The sequence below is a fragment of the Tympanuchus pallidicinctus genome, unplaced genomic scaffold, assembly GCF_026119805.1.
Source record: "Tympanuchus pallidicinctus isolate F22 unplaced genomic scaffold, pur_lepc_1.0 scaffold8, whole genome shotgun sequence".
Taxonomy (NCBI): Eukaryota; Metazoa; Chordata; class Aves; order Galliformes; family Phasianidae; genus Tympanuchus; species Tympanuchus pallidicinctus.
The window spans coordinates 24,686,259-24,703,428 of record NW_026294802.1 but is presented as its reverse complement, the minus strand read 5'-3'; the positions used below and the strand labels follow the sequence as shown (position 1 = coordinate 24,703,428).

The 17,170-nt window shown below is 46.8% G+C and overlaps 1 protein-coding gene across 1 annotated transcript in view; it reads right to left on the bottom strand.

The window, feature by feature from the left end:
- The window catches only part of PAWR (pro-apoptotic WT1 regulator), a 71,704-nt gene extending 61,699 nt beyond the window's left edge, over positions 1–10,005 (bottom strand). The window contains exon 1 of the mRNA XM_052667310.1: positions 9,477–10,005. Coding sequence (XP_052523270.1) covers positions 9,477–9,953 — 477 coding nt within the window. The 5' untranslated portion in view covers positions 9,954–10,005. The remainder of the gene's footprint in view (positions 1–9,476) is intronic.
- Between the last annotated feature and the right edge of the window lie 7,165 nt (positions 10,006–17,170).

The following is a 17,170-nucleotide window of genomic DNA, read 5'->3' as shown; positions in this document are numbered from 1 at the left end:
TAACCCACCTCTGTGCCTCAAATCCCATTAGCACCTGTTATTCCCTGGAATAAATCAGGCCTAGGTTGTGCTCTGTCAAAAAAACAAAAGCATCTTTTTTTCCAGTCATCTCAAGCAGCCAGTGAGCAGAGAGCCAGGCTCCACGCACGGCAGGGAAACGAGAGTCAATGAACGTACACTGAAATGTGAGAGGTTCTGATCAAACAGAAGAGAAAATATTTGCACCATAAGGACAGCGAGGCACTGGAAGGGTTGTCCAAGGAGGCTGTGCTGTCTTCATCTTGGGATGTTTTCAAGGTCTGACTGGATTAAGTCCTGAGCAACCAGGAAGACCTGACTGAAGACCTCCCGAGGCTCCTTCCAATCTCAACAGGGCTTCTCTGTCTACACACTGAAGGCACACAGCGCTGACTCAAACCACACTTCTGCAAGTCTCTCATCTACTAACAAGTCTGTGGCTTAGAGAGGTTCCAAACATAATGTACAGAGCCCTTCAGATCAAGAAAAATAGTTCTGTCTCATTGATGACAAAGGACTGCACAGCAAATACTGTATAAAGCCTATGACTACTGCATATTTGCTTCACATTTTGGTTTGAAAATAGGCAAGCATTGAGACAGGTGAAATTTGCTCTTCACTAGTATTTGCCTCACTGTGGGTTTCTTAGTTTGGTTTATTTTTTGATGCCTGTTCTTCTTAAAGCACACCTTCTCCCAGAAGCACAAAACCTGTCTGCTTTAAGCTGATGCCACTGCTGTACAGAAAGGCTACATGACAGAGCTGCTTATGACATTTGCAGGACTGGAGTAAGAGACTTCAATGTTCCGTGAAGTCCTTCCAAAAGGGACATGCATACAGATCAGTCACAGTAAAATCTCCAAACAAAACATTAGAGTTGTGGTTTTTATTTTAATTTCCCATGACCTTGTAAAGCTCTGGAAACAGTCATCCACCTACAGTCCTCCATTTGAAGTCTTTAAATACACAACTCCAACTTAAAGAAAAAAGCAGTAGAGAAAAACATTCACCATAAAAAGTTCACAAGATGTAACAAACCAGCCAACATGAAGGCAGTGTTGAGGAATCAGTGCAAGCTTCCTTGGAACTGAACACTTGACAGCGACCTTTCAGTAAATCCCCTGCACACTTGCAGCTACAAGATTTAGAAAATACATCGGTTTTAAAGAGGCAACTGAGAAAGAAAAGCAAAGTTTGAGCCAATAAACATTTTGCATCAATTCATATTCCCATATTTAACTGAAGAGTTGGGGGGAGATTGTTTTAATCTCTTCTTTTCCAAAAGGAATCTATTACCCACCAACTCTTACTGGGACATACAGAAACCAAACAAATATAATAAAAATAATTTAAAAAAAAAAAAACTGCCAAAGGGTAAAGTGACACAAGAAAGATGTGCTCAAACTCAAAGAAGCATGAATATTTGCAACATGTAAAGCAAAAAACGAAACAAGACAAGACAGTTTGCCCAACCTACGAGTTGAATTTTGGGGAGAGATGAGTGGCTGGGAGGTACAGAGGGCATCCCGTTTCTTGGCTGGAGCAGGGGGTGGGGGGGTCATTTGGTTTAAGGGCTGCTTCCTTTGTTCACCTTGGTTCTTTAGAAAGTAACACATCTGGGATATAGAACATTCAAAGCACGAAAACGCTGCTGGAAAGGAAAACAGTAACACAAGTCTGGAGAAATCATAAACTAATTCACAAGACTTCTGCTGATTTATTAGTGACTGCTGAAATTAATCCATTCATTCTTTCTACTGCTCTGTGTCCTCACAGAAAATTATATCTATAAAACAAAGGAAAAAGGGTCGTTGTTTTTTTTTCTTAATTAACCAAAAGTGCTGGAAAAAGGTAATACATTGAAGTAGTTCTCATAAGTATGTGTGTGTATATACAGATATACATATATAAAGATATAAATCACCAATAAACCACACTTTCCAGTTCAGGCAAATCTGACTCTTATTAAAAAATACCACCAGCCCTCTGTTGAGAGGAATATTTTCCAGTCAACTGAACCTACAGTAGAAAAAAAAAAAAAAAAAAAAAAAAGTGATTTACTTACAGCTCTGGGAATTAACAACTAGAGTTAGTGTACCTTCACTAGAAGTAGCCAAGCCGAAGCATAGAAATCTAAAATATATATCACTTATAATTTGTTCCTTCTGGTACTAAAAGAAACACAACATTCTAATCTTATTAAATACAAAATATACTGTAAGATCAGTTATTCCAGATATCTCCTTTCTACTGTGCTAAACTAACAAGCCTAAGTAATTAGCTCCAAATATTCAGGTGTGGGATGAACCATATTCTCCAAGTTACAAAGGGATTTTGAAGGCGTGACAAATGCAAACAATGAGGTTCTAGAAGCAGCAGCTCTGGACTGCTCACTTGGCTTTTCATTTTTCACGCTTCAATCACTAAGGTATTAATTACTCCAGTGCTATGAATATTAGGACTTACTATTGAAAACGCTAAGCTAATACCTGAGACTGCTGTTTAATCCCATTACCCCAGCTGATTGTAAATAATGAGATATTTAAGAGAGATGAGATAGCAAAGCTGCATCCTACTTGGGAGCAAAACCCAACCCATTTTTCCTCACTCAGGATAGCTGCATTAGACTATTCTCAATTTTAGGTGGCTTTATAGTATTGCTCCTTAATTAAATATGAGATTTTCCATGAAAAACATGTGATCATCATAGAGTCATAGAATGACCAAGGTTGGAAAAGACCTCTAAGATAATCCAACCGCCCACCTACCACCAATATATCCCACTAAACCATGTCCCTCAGTAGAGCACTTAACACTTCTTGAACGCTGACCACCTCCCTGGGCAGCCCATTGCAGCATCTGATCACTCTCTCACTGAAGAAGTATTTCCTGACGTCCAACCTGAATCTCCCCTGGCACAACATGAGGCCATTCCTACAGACCTACTGCAAGCTACCTGGGAGAAGAGGCCAATCCCCAGCTCACCATAACCCCCCTTCAGGCAGTTGTAGAGAGCAGTAAGGTCACCCCTGAGCCTCCTCGTCTCCAGACTGAACAATCCCAACTTCCATGATATGGTATGATATTCTATCTTGAGTTACTCTTCCAAGTAAGACGAGTACTTTCATCTGCCTGAGACAATACAACAAAGCAACATGATACACTGATCTCTTGTGCCATTTTTTTTTTTTCTCCTGTACTTCCACAGTCTTTAAAAACTAGAAAATATTAAAGATAGTTTCTCTCACTCAGCAATTGTAACAACTTGGCTGAATCAGTAACAGCTCTCATAAAAAAGGTCTACACCAGCCATTTCAGAATTTTTGAATGTTTCCTTCAAATACATAGGAGTGAGAAAAGGCTTTGACTGAGGCGACCAACAGCACCCTTAAAGCCAAACTGGTTAAATATCAGCCACATAAGTGAACAAAAAAGTGGCAGAAAACTCAGACTCAGCAGGTTTTAAGCAGTACTAGGAAGTTCATATGGCAGCCGGGGAAGCAGCATCCTTCAGGAGCTGATATCAGGGCCAATACCATACAACACTGTTATTAGCAATCTGAACAGAGGGATGGAAGGTACTCCCAAGATGTTTGCAGTGGATACAAAACAAGTGGAGAGTGGTAGAGAGGCTGGCAAGCAGTAGATCTGCTCACACCACAGACCTGAACATGCTGGAGATGCTCAAAATTCAGTGAGGCAAATGCTAACCAATCTGACAAGAATTGGCCCCACTAGGAGCAAGGGATCAGAACAGATGACTTTTTCAGATACACCTTCCAGCCAACATAACTGCCTATGACTCTGTGCCTATTAGTATTACACGCAAATGCTGGAAAACATCTTTACTACTGTGTGGGAACTGTTGAGTTGTGGCCTGAACCACCGATTGAGCACCTGGGTGCTCAAAGGACACAGTCAGCCCTGGAAGCACAGGTGAAGGCAACTCACCTGTGCAACTAGAAGGGATGGAGCCTGGCTGCACCTCTCTTGGACCTCATTTAAGGGCTGACTGCTGCCATAGAACTGCATGTTCACTTTGGTGTGATAACTGATGTAACTGATCATATCCACACTTTTCTGTCTGTGCTGCACAATGAAACCAAAGTCAGCCTATTTCCACTGAAAAGCAAGATGCTCCTATGTTTATATCAGGGCAGAAGTGGACAAACCCACAGCTGACAGGCTGTTTCCTGTCTGCCCTATGATTTTTTTTGCTCCAGATGTATCTTGTCTTTTAAGTAGGCTTTAGGAACAAGATTGGACAGACAACATATCAGCCTTGAGTACAACAGCCTAGAAAGAACACAAAGGAATATTTCTTTTCAGCCAGCCAACATCTACATTTATTTGCGTCTATTGGCCACAGGACAGACTGGGAAGGAAAGGCAGTAACTGGCAAGGCAGAAAAGCAAGATGCCTTCAACCATCAATTACAACCTAAGCTAAGTACTCTTCTTACTTTCTGAAGAATTCTTTACTTACTTTACGTTTATTTTCCACCAAATAACGGTATCGTTTCAGATGATTCATCCCAAAACCAGGAGAGTGAAAAAGCTAACAGTACAATAACGTTTTCCAAATACACCTACTTATTAAAGGATCGTTTTAAAAACCAGCCTTCCCAAAATTGCACTTAAGAGATAAATGCAGTCAAGAGAATCAGGGGGAAATTGGTGGCTCCTGAAGGCTTTCCATCACTCTTGCCCACTCCAGCAGGAACAGGCGCTGGAATTACAAACTACATGCATAAAAGAATCAGTGCTTTCTGGTAGAGTCCTGTGATTTCCAGCTGTAGACACCGGCCTACAGTCTGACCTTCTATGAAAACAACAAGAATGAAGTTATCCCTATCATACAAAAAGGAATCACACTACTTCTTTTCTGCTTATATTTTCAAATGGAAAACTACTGCCCAACCTTATCCCAAAGTAAGCACAGTGACTGGGAAGGGTTCTAGATTCAAAATCCTTCTGGATTTTTATGTTCACTACGTGACTCACTTGAGCAAACACCTCCCCTTACCTAGCTAAGTGTCAGGGTGTTAAAAGCATGCCTCTAAACACAAACAAAAACTTAAATAAATAAATAAATAAAGGAACAGGAATTAAAGCTTACGTGCTAAAAGAAGGTGGAAAAAAGATACAGAATGTGCCTGTTGCACGGGTTGCCCAGAGGCTACGTTAAAATCAGGATTCACAAAGGAATCAACGATGAAGCAGACTGGATGTAAATAGTCTTCATAGCAGAAATCTGAAAATGTTTATAATGCCTCTTTTACCCATCCATGTCTGAAGGAGGAACCTCAAAGAGAACCAAAGTAAAATGAATGTGCTCACTAGACAAAGCAAGTGGGACGATGGTAGTGGAAGGTCATCCAGGTCAAATAAATATATTTCAGACTTCTGCCACAACACTAATATTCTGTATTGATGGCATCAATGGTCAGGAAATATGCATTTCCCCCCAGTCTTTTCCTGAACGCGTCTTACTGTGACATTTTTCTCCAAATATATCTGAAAAAGCAGCAAGTTGCTTGAAAGGAAAATGCTCACAGGCAGTGATCAGTGCAGATGCTTTCTCATTATGGCAAGATGGCAAGAACTGTTCTTCCACTTAACTTAATCCTTAGGTAGGGAGTTGCTGCAAAGGATTCTACTGAAGGGAAGCTTCTGTTCAGAAGAGTCCAATCACCAGCACAGGACTCCGCACTCCTCTCTAGTTTCCAGCCTTTCAGAGAAGGCTTTCAGTTGCTTTACAACCTACTCGGTAATTGCTACGCTTGACACATTTGGCATTTAAAGTTTCCTTTGGTTTTTCCAACTGGAACGCAGCAGCCTCCTGTCAGTGACACAGCTCAGTGCTTGATTCCCCCAGTAGCATGAGCTGCTTCTGTTCAGCACGATACCCACCGAGCACCACATGCAGCCCCTTCCAAATCAGCAGACTCCTAGCAGAGCCACCAGCCCAGTGTCAGGAAGTCATGGCCTTTGTACCACTCCAAAGTTGGCATGGGACGGACAGAGCAGCTGCACATCCTATGCACTGGAAACAGTAGGTCTGTTACTGTATTAATATTTCCTACAAACAGGTCAGGAGACTGTTGTATCTTGAGTATGGCAGCTCCGCGTGCAAAATACACAGATCCAAGTTCTTTACACCTTGTTAAAACATTCATCACCCCGTTATTTACAGAAGAACACTTGTGAATTTAGATGGCTTGCACCTGGTTAGGTGAAAAATGTAAACTTTATCCATAAGTACATTACACCAAAACCAACCACCTAAGTGTCCTGCCTAGGATAGCCACCATGCTGACTCCACACGCACCCCTTTTACAAAGGTGACCACAGCAGCACTTATTGGTTTCCTGGTTGGGATTCACAAACAGCTTATGAGCACAGCTCTGCCAGCAGAATCTTCCAGTGTGAACACGTACAGAAGCAGAGCTGCACCTTCAGCAGCACAGCAGAACAGCAGTTACTTCAACAATACAAAACACCACTTTCATTGTATAGGCAGAGCTTAGCACAACAGGAACTCTGTCTCAGACAGACAGGAGCACTGCTTCAAGTGAGAAAAACGTTACAGACAGAACTTCACACCTGCATCAACTGAACACCTACAGACTGAAAAAAAATGCTTTGTTTGGGGCAGGCTGTAAAGCTTAATTTAGAGAAGTAAACTGTAGTAGTAATGACCATTAGATGCAATTGTTACCTTTCACAACCTATTCCAAGTCATCGAAGCCCAAATTCCACAGAGTGAAATCAAATTACTAAGTTTCAAACAGCTACCAAGAAGGTAAAGGGCTGCAAATACTTCAGAAGCCAACTTCCAAAGCCATCTGGACTTAGATTAAGCACTGGTGCTGTGAAGATAGAAACCACCCTTTACTTCTACCACCACAGCTTCCAAACACACAGCACTCACCCTGCTCACAACCTGTCACTATTTGTTTTCACAGCTTTCCCTTCAATTTTTGACCTCTAATGACTTAAATACAAAAGAACTTTAAGACATGGAACTGTTTAAATCCCAGCTCTACTACCTTCCAATTGAACAGAAATTCATCCTTAATGAATAACAATCTGCTAACATTTTTAATGCCTATTTCAACAAAAGCACGACAACCTAAACTTAACTTTCGCTGTTCCACCACTTTTTATAATATTCAAGTTTCCAACTGCATCACAACAGTAGTTAGGTTCTGTTTCTCTGGTGGTGAAAACCATTCATGTGTTCTCTACCAGGCCAAGTAGCTTCAAGGCACTAAGCATCTCCCACAGGCGCATTTTGTGAAGTTATTTGTCTATTTCAGAGAATAAGAATCTCCTTTCTGCTGCCTTTCTCCACTTCACCGCAATGCTCATCACAAAATGACAACTGCACTAGAGAAAGACTGTCTTCTTGAAAGTCAGACAATAAAACACCCAACAAAGGTCTACAAGAACATCTTCCAGCGCTCCACACGGTGTAAGTAATCAATTGCAATGCATACTGCTACTAATCTACTATAGAGGGCACAGCAAAGCTAAGCCTAGCACCTGAAGGAGAAAGACAGCAAGAAGCTTCCTACAAAGACAGCCTGAGGGAGCTGGGCTTGTTCAGCACGGGGAAAGCTCCATGGAGAAATCACTACAGCCTTCCAGTACCTGAAAGGATCTTACAAACACAAGAGAGAGACAGTGAGTTTTTACATAGTCTGATAGTGATGAGGCAAGGGGGAATGGTTTTAAATTAAAACAAGGGAGATGTAGGTTAGGTGTTAGGAGAAGAACCTTTATTGAGAGAGTGGTGAGGTACTGGCACAACTGCCCAGAGGAGGTGTGGGTGTCCCATCCCTAGAAACACTCAAGGCCAGGTTGGATGGAGCCCATGGCAGCCTGAGCTGCTGAGTGGCAGCCCTGCCCACAGCAGAGGATTGGAACTGGTATGAAACTGGAGTGCTGTAGACTGCAAACTCGATTATTTCAACAAGTCACCATCTACACAACAGCCTCCTTTTGTCCAAGCTGTTGGTTTCAGATATAAGCAACATGGAGAGAAGTTTGCAATGAGTCAGGCCTCAGAAACACATGGCTGTGGAGAGCTTGCTTCTCAGTGCCAAGTACCTCAGCCATGACAGCCACTCTAACAGTGCAGCAGCAGCTACAGCAGCAAACTGACACAGATTTTAATGGTTGCTGAACAAAGAATGTGCATTCCTGAAAAGCAATGAATATTCAGAGCAATATTTAAACAAAACAAAACAAAGCCAACAAACAAACATGAAGTCCAACCACCAGCACACTCCAAACCGCACCACCCAAAGCCACAGAATAGCAGCTCAGAACACAAGTTCAAAGCACCAGGACACCAGGCACAGGGAGAGAGGGTGGGGAAAAAAGAACAGGCCATGACTGGTGTTTGGGGGTACAGCAGAGGCCCTAAAAGGAGCTGCTGTGTAATGCTTGCTGCAGTGCGCAAAGGCCCTATGAAACGGACCAGGGCTAGCTTACCTGGGAACATGGAAATGCTGTACTGTTTATGAGTTCCTAAAAGAGCACAGGGCAGGTAGAGGGGAGCACACAGAGCTCACCAACCATCTCAGCCCGGGCAGCTGGCAATCTCTGAAGTCAGAGAGCTGAAAAACTCGCTGCACTCCCCAAAACAGGAAGACCCATGCCAACACATCTCAGGATAGGCTCTGCAAACGATGCCCCATCAAGTGCAGGAAGAGCCCCTAAGAAACACAGCTCCAAAGATTTCCAATAGTTGCTCTATTATAGTTGAGTTCCATAAGTTGCTCTTACAACTCACTGCTCATCTCCCAGCACCTCCCTGCATGGAAGTGAGCGCCACGAGCGCGTTTATGGGATCGAAACAAGTGTTAATGACTCCAGGTCTGCAGAACACAACTCCATCTCCTGCTGCTGCTGCAAAAGCGCTTTATTGCTATTCTGACCATCTGTAACATTAACCAGAGAAACAGACTGCACAGTTTTTCCTATAGTGAGATAGACCACCAGAATTAACGCAACACTGGGAGTAAAACACAGCTTTATTTAAAATTTCCTGTGGCCTCCTATTAACTGGGAGAAAAAAAAAAAAAAAAAAAAAGCTGAAGGCTCGGTTATCATTCTTCCGAATTCCTCTAGGAGCATTATAACTCAGCGCCAGATTTCTATCCTAGTAGCAAGCCGCAGAGGACAGTGGTGTTGGCTGATAAAAATATCTTCCTCTGCCCTCAAAAAATGCTCCTCCAACCACCACATTTTTTCCAGCGCAGGAAATACTTTCGTGTTCCAAACGGCGCGCTATTTACACCTGAGCACCCACCCGAAGCCGTGACTCCGCTCAGTTCGCGCCGCCGCTCCCGCCGCATACCTGGGCTGCCCCGCGGCGCCCCGTTCCCGCCCGGGGAACGCTCCCCGCACCGCCGCGACGGCGGCTCCCGGCCCTGCCGCCCCGCTCACCTCGGCAGCCGGGATGTTCACCACACCTGTGGACCTCCTTTTCTCCCGCAGCTTCCTCTTCTCGATCTGCCCCTTCCCCTTCCTGGCGCTGGGGCCGGAGCTCTTCCCCTTGGCCGCCGGCTTCTCCTCGCCCTCGGGGGAGCCGGGTGCGGCGGCGGCGGCGGGCGGTTGCTTGGCGGGCTCCCTGCCGGCAGCGGGGCCCTGCGGCTCCTTGCCGGGGGCGGCGCGGCCCGGGCCGAGGCAGTTGGCGGCCCCGCCAGCGGGGGGCGCGCCGCGTTCGGGCGGCAGAGCGGCGGGCAGGTGGTGGTGCGGCTCGGCCGGAGCGGGGCTCGCCGCCGGCCTGGCTTCGGCGCCCGCCGCCGCAGCCCCCTGACCCGTCGGCGCCTGCTTGGCCCGCATCTTCTCCCGCTTGGCTTTCCACTCCTCCAGAAAGTCCGTCGTGCTGCCGCCGGCGCTTCGGTAGCCGCCGGTCGCCATGTTCGCGGCGGGGTGGATGGCGGGAGCGCCCCGCAGCGCCTCCGCCGCCACCCGCCCCGAGGCGGCCGTGCCGCTGCCCGCGGAGGAGCGCTCCCGGCGGGGCGGGCGAGACGGGGGCGGGGAGAGAGGCCGGGAGCGACGCGAACACCCTGGGCAGAGACAAAAGGGGCCGTCAGGAGTCCCGCCGCGCCGCCCGTCCCGCCCTGCCTCCCGCCGAGCCCCCCCGCCCCACCCGGGGCTCCGCTCCCCATCACCGCCGCCCCGGCTCCCCGCGCCCGCCCTCACCGCGCCGCCGGCTGCCGTGCCAGCCCGACGCCCGCTGCCGGGGCCGGTGCGCGGGGCGGGGCGAGGCGGGGCCGCCCAGCGCTCACCTCCCGCCCGGCGCGGCCGTCCGCACGGCCGATCCTCGGCGCCGGCGGCACCAGGTGAGCGGCACCGCCCCCCGCCCGCCCGGAAGGAGCGGCGCGGCGCCGGGGCCCCGGGTTCCCCCGTCTGCCCTCCCCTTTCTCCATCGCCGAGCAGACGGAGCCGAAGCGAAGGCGGAAAGTGTCGAAGTGACCCGGGCCCAGACCCGCCACCTGCCCCCCATCTGCTGGCGGGTGCCGCCGGGCGGGGCCGCGGCGCACCCGAGGCCGTCCGCACCTCCGCCACTGCCCGCTCGCTGCCCGGCTGACCCCGCTGTACTCACTTCTCCCTCCCGTCTGCACTCGGGAGCCGGAGAGGTCTCCGTCTGCGGGCAGAAGGATGGGAACGGAACGGCCCTGCGTTTTCGTTTTGTGAGGCGGAACGAGAACGTGGGGGGAGGGAGGGTCCTGGAGGATTCGCGGTCGGTGATGCCGCAGCCCTCGGCTCAGAAATGCCGCTGGGTTGGAAACGGCGAAGAACGCGTGTAGGAGAGAACGGGGCTGCAGTCTACAGTATTCGTTATATGGTCCGTATGTGTGAACAAACGGTAAAACCTGTCTGGAAAGCTCCGCTTATCTGATGTCGCTGAATTTGCTGTGGCACAACAGCCCCAAGCAACTGATGCGTGGCTCCTGCAACCTGCCACGCAATCCAAGTCCAGGGCCACGTTAACCCTATACCTCTCTGCCCCGTGCTCACCCCACCGACCTTCAGTGCCCCTCTGCTGAGCGCTTCTTTGCTTGGACTTTCCGCTTCTGTCTCATTTCTACTGTGGGTGCAGCAGTTTTGTTCTGAAGGATTGCACAGTGCTTGTGGCAGCTGGGATGCTAGGTTTGTCCATGCAGAAGACTCCTCCAGCCTTGCTGGCTGACAGCACAGTCCAAGCAGAGCAGGTTGGCTGTTCCAACCAACCTGAGAAACCACCAGCAAGCAGAAAGGATGATTGAAAATACTGCTGCAGTACACAATTACTGAAGTTGGTCGTATTTCTCTTTACAAAAAAGCTAACAAAAAGTTGATTTAACAGAAATTTTGACTAAGCTCACTCTGTCCTCAGAAAAACATTCTTACCTTCATTATTTTCCATAAAATTTAAGTTGCAAAACCACAGAGGTCTGTGTTCAGAAAACACAATTTAGGAAAAGGATCCATCATGTCAGTTTTCATCTGCAAAGTACTTTTCCCTCTCGGCCAATTTCTTCCTTTTATATCACGAAGCACAGAATCAGTAAGGCTGAGGATCACAAGTCCGGCCATCGCCATGCCCCACTGTGCCCGCGTCCCTCAGTGCCACATCCACACGGTTCTTCAACACCTCCAGGGATGGTGACTCCCCCACCTCCTTGGGCAGCCTGTGCCAATACCTTGCCACTTTTTTTTCTGAGAAGAAATATTTCCTACTATCCAACCTGATGAAGACTGAGAGAATCGCGTAAGTTTTACAATGCCGGTGCTTCACCCCCACCATTGTACCTTGCACACCTGGCTAAAAGTGTGTAAAAATCACATTCCAGAGCTGTTCTTTGTAACATGATGTGTCTGTGGAGAAGCACAGCTATGTATTGCAGCTCTCAGAGCAGCCCCTCTCCATTGCCAGGTATTGGTCAGTACTGATCTCCTGCAGCCTCTCACCTGCAGCCAGGGCCACCACTGCCAGATTTGTTATTTTTTTTTTAATCTTCTGTTAAAAACACTGTGGTGGGTTTTCGTTTCTTTGTTTTGTGCTGTGTTTTGTTTTGTGTGTGTTTGTGTGTGCCAAAAAAAGAAAAAGAAAAAAAGAAGCTGTGATCCTTGCAGTCTGTTATACATTAACAGAAGAGTTATGTTGCGGTGAGCGGGGCAGGAGCCGAGTGCCCAATGCGAAAACGAAAACGCTGACTGTCAGATGTTTGCATCTCAATAAGCTGTCTGTGCTGGAGAGCTTTCAGGGATAAAGTCCCAAATAGTTGAAGTATTGCACTGCATGTTTTCCTCAGCCACAACTGAGAACAGCTGAGTGCGCTGCAAACAGTTTTTAGAGCTGCAGTTTTCTCTTTTCTTACCTGAAACTATCTCGGGGATATTCTTAAGGCCCAGAGATACAGCTGACGTTATTAGCTACGTTTTAGGCTGGCATAGCGACTGGGGTCCCTAAGCCTTAAAATATTGGTTTTTGTCTGTTCATTATTATGGAATGAGATTTTCCCCTTGAGGTAAAATTACCACCAGGACGTGGTAGGATGATCGTGGTCTCCTTTGCCAGGCAGAGTGCAAACATTTCATCTTTTCAATTTAGAATAGAAAACAGCATTTATTCCTAAAATCTTGAGGAAATGAAGTTCATTTTAGGATTGGGCGCGTTAAAGCTGGTCCCTTTGGAGAAGGCTGCAAGATGCTTCAGCTTGTTGTGGTTCTTGTTGTAGATTCAACCAATTAATCTTATTGAGGTTCTGCATACAACTTTACTGCAGCCACGATCTTTTATGAAGTGGAACTTTTCAAAGGCTGGAAAATAAAATAGTGAATGCAGTAATGTACAAGCGCTGCCCCAGAAGTAATGCCTCCTGTTTTATTATGCTGGCCCATGACATTGGAGGCAGATACTGGTGGTATGGCAGTAGAGGTTGAACCTTCCTACCAGTGTTCCATTGTATTTTGTTGCCATGTGACAGGTGGCAGCAGAGGGGCAGTCTGATAGAATAGCATCTGACATGGAAGTGCGTATGAAGCAAAGATGTGTCATGGAATTGATCCAGGCAGAAAAAATGGCACCCACTGACATTCATGGATTCTTGCTGAATGTTCATGGAGCCCAAGCAGTGGATGTGAGCACAGTGAGGGCTGGGCTGTGCATTTCAGCAATTACACTGTCACAGCAGCTGACTTCACCCCAGCTGTGTCTGTTGCACCTGAGCTTCCCTGAAACTCCCACTCGGAGCACTGCCTGGTGCTTTCCACCTCCCCTCCCTTGGAAGCCAACATTCTTCATCTTTCTTCTCCCAGTGCAAATTTTCTCAGTCCCATGCTTGCTCTACCTGCTCTATCACTCTTGCAAAATTTATTCATCTCACTCCTGTGCAGTGCCATTAAACCTCTCTGCTGCTTTGCATTTCATGTGCTGGATAATCCTCACGCACACCACTCGGTACACCAGCTCACCACCTACCGACTTGTTCATGTGCGTCCACAGATTCCATTGCTTAAAATTACTATAATCCCGTGAAATCTCACCACAACCTTTTCAGAAATACCTGCTTTACTTTTTATCCATCGAATTTCAAGAGCCTTCTCTTTAAACCTTTCCCATTAAACCACTTACTTGCAACTCCTCTCTAATCTTTCTGTAAAATCCCACCTATGCTCCAAGACATTTCTGAAGTCAAATCTCCTTGTAAAAGTAACATAATCCTCCACCGTAGCACTGCTGTCCCTCTTGACTCTTCCTTTTAACCTCTTCTTGCACATCATCTGGCAGCAATGCTCTCTTTCCTGTCTCAGATTCACTCACACTGCCTTAGACAGCATCCTTAGGAGGAGCAAACCTACTGAAGTCTGCTTTGCAAATACATGAGTGTCTTCCCAGTTATTCTCGTTATTCCCAGTTATGTCCCTAACAGAAGAGGACATCCCTGACAGAGACTGTTAAAAGAGTTAAAAGCGTGGGTGCTGCTCTGTAAGTCTTGGCTTCTTCCCTCTGCCTAGAGAAGATTCATTTGTAGCAGATCCCAATGGAGGAGTGAAACTGTGGAGGATAACGCAGAGATGTTCTGTCTGATCTCTGGTTTCTAGTTGCTTTTGCATTTTTGTCTGAATGGGGATGAACTGCTATCCCTTGCAATTTAATACCACTTTCTGTTACTTCTGAGCTGTGCATGCTATCTAAATCTGAGAGGCTTACCCTATCATCGTGGATTTTCATTTCCCAAACTTTTCTTCCAGGATTTAATTCAATTATTCTTATTTTCTCCTCCATGGATCTTAGTGCTACAGTGCTAACCTTCTGGCAAGGTTCACCTCTGTAATGTGCTGACAGCTAACGGTGTTCTTTCGAGTCACTGTGGTCAGTGGGTCAGCTGTGGCACTTTGGTCTGGCTTCTGTCTGAAAACTCGTACAAATCTGACAATGTCTCCTCTGCTGAAATATCAACTTTATACTATTTGCTGTGTTACTGAATCGCTTAAAACATTTTTAGGTGCTAGGTCCTGATTTGAAATATTGCAAGTGATAATAACAGAGCTTTGTGTAATAGCTAGATTTATCAGCAGGTGTTAGCGTTGGAGATCAGTCCTAGGGGCACACCTTCTAGTCTGGTTTCTGTCTGTGTTTCTACTCTTCTTGAACTCTGCTATCATTTGACCATAAATAAACAAACAGTTTCTACAAACTATGTGGTATTGTCTCTTGCAGCCAAGTTTGTTAATCAAACTGATGGAGGTATGCAGTACGGAAAGGAAAATAAAAACTTACAGAAGGAAGTTAGCTTTATTTTTCAATACACACTATGAGAAATTAATGCAGAGATTGCCATCTACCTCCAGTTTGCAGTTGTGGATAAGAATGACAGTAGAGATGACTTCAAAGGCATATTGGGAAAGAACATTTTCTGCCACAGTTCACAATCTCACTCTGTAAGACATTTTGTTGCTGCTTCTCAAGTTCTGTACCGTGTGCTTTTCCTGCCTTACAGGAAAGGAGACCTTATGACTCTGCTTATCTTACAGCTCCTCACTGTTTGTGATAGAGTTCAGTCAGCAGAGCTTTGAAGCAGTTTATTGAGGAACCACGCTACCTCTTTTTTACTGACCAAAAAGGTACTGTCTAGGGCCAGATTTGAGCAGTGAATGGGGTGAGGATACCCAAGAGTGATGTGCTGAAAAGCAGGATGAAAAACAGGCATGGAGTCAAAGCGTTATGCAGTGAAGTACGAGAAAGCTGAGAAAAAGCAAAGATGTCAGCATTTAGATGGGAAGGGTGAAAAAGGTAAAGGCTCTGTGGCAAACTAGAAGTATGCTCAAGAGCCAGTTTGCAAAGAGCATGGAAAAAAGTTCCCTGATAGCACATCAGTAGGGCCAGGATAGGAGCACGGTACAAAAGAAACACAATGAGAAGACAACTGGTCCATTGTGGTCCCACCTCTGTGCTCCCTGTGAAGGAACCCAGGGAGGTTCTTATGTCAGAATGCTTTGCAGCTGGGTGAGGAGAGGGATTGCCCTGCTCCACTCTGCGCTGTGTGGCCTCACCTGCTCACTGTGTGCAGTTCGGGTGCCACAATATCAGAAGGACATAAAACTACTGGAAAATGTCTACAGCAGGGCTAGGAAGATGGAGAGAGGCTGGAAGGCAAAAAGTGTGAGAAGCATCTGAGGTCCCAGGGTTGGTTCAGCCCAGTGCTGAGCTCTGCTCTGTGTGACAGCAACAGGGCCCAAGGGAACAGCATGGAGCTGTCAGGGGAGGGCAGCTGGGGTTTGGGGACAGGGTCTGCACCAGAGGGCGGTGGGCATGGAACGGGCTGCACAGGGCAGTGGGCACGGGCCCAATGCTGGAATTCAGGGACAGTCTGGACAACTCTCTCAGACATAGGGTTTGATTTTGGGCAGAAGCCAGGGGTTGGACTTGGTGGTCCTTGTGGGTCCCTTCCAACTTGAGCTATTCTGTGAAGTACTGAAAAGAAAAAGAACAAATTGATAAAGTGAAAGATAACATTGCCAGACTGGGTGGCGCTGACAAAGCAGCACGTGAAATTCAACATAGTCAAATGACAACAAAAGCAACTGCCATTAGGAAACAAGTTCTAAGATAACGTACCACCTAGACATACTCGAGTAGACGGTGGAGGCGATGGAGTTACTCCTTGCTGGCTCACTAGTCCAGCCCCTACGTTTGCCCTTTGGGGAATGAACTGCTTTCAAACAGACGTGTTTCTGCGTCCCGTTGTGTGACAGAGACCATTTCACCTTCTGGATGTAAGCCAGCACCGGATGTTTTCTGTGCTGTTTGTGTCACGCTGTGCTCCAGCCGGCCTGAGAGTCAGCTGGGCCGCCACCGGCTGAGGTAAGGGGGAGCTGCCAGGTCACACAGCTGTTGTGCCACCTATGGTATCTGGTAGCGAAGGGCTGGCTGTACCCCTCCGTATGACAAAAGTAATATCATAGGTTTACGTTACGGTTGAGATAACCTTAAGTTATCTGAGTAACACCACCTTTGTTACTTTCTGTGTTTATGATAAGCTTCCAGATTGGATGGCGACATCTAATGACCTCCATTAGTGCTTAATATAAAGCTCTTTGTACACCAAGAAGCTTTTACCAGAGCTGAAGGAACTATCAGCTCCAGCAGAGCCTGCTCTCTCCTCTGAAAGACAGCATCCTCTGCACCGTAAAGACAATCCAGTTCTCATCTTTATCTCCAAACTGAAGCATAGAAATAGCTAGAAACCAATTCCAAGTTGCTATCTGTCTGCGTCTTGTCGGCTCTAGTTACACTTCATAAACCTTCCAAGCTTTTGGTTGTTTGCTGTTGATGACCAGCCCTGAAGCTCTTAAGAGTCGCTTTGATTCTTGGAAGGACCAGTTCAGAACCACCGAGGCCTCTGGGCTGTCCTGTGCACCCCATGATGGACCTGCTGTGCTGCTCCCTGCCACGGCCCTGCTGCCATCGGCACACAGCCAAAGCCCAGCGGGACAGCAGCATGCTGCTGCTAGCTCCCCTCAGAGAGCTGACTAAGGAGCTTGGCCCGTGCTGAAATGCGGTAGATGATGCATGCAGAATGCAGTGTGATGGCTTTTTACAACGCTTTGTTTGAGCTAGCCATTCATTTGGAGGTTATTCTTCT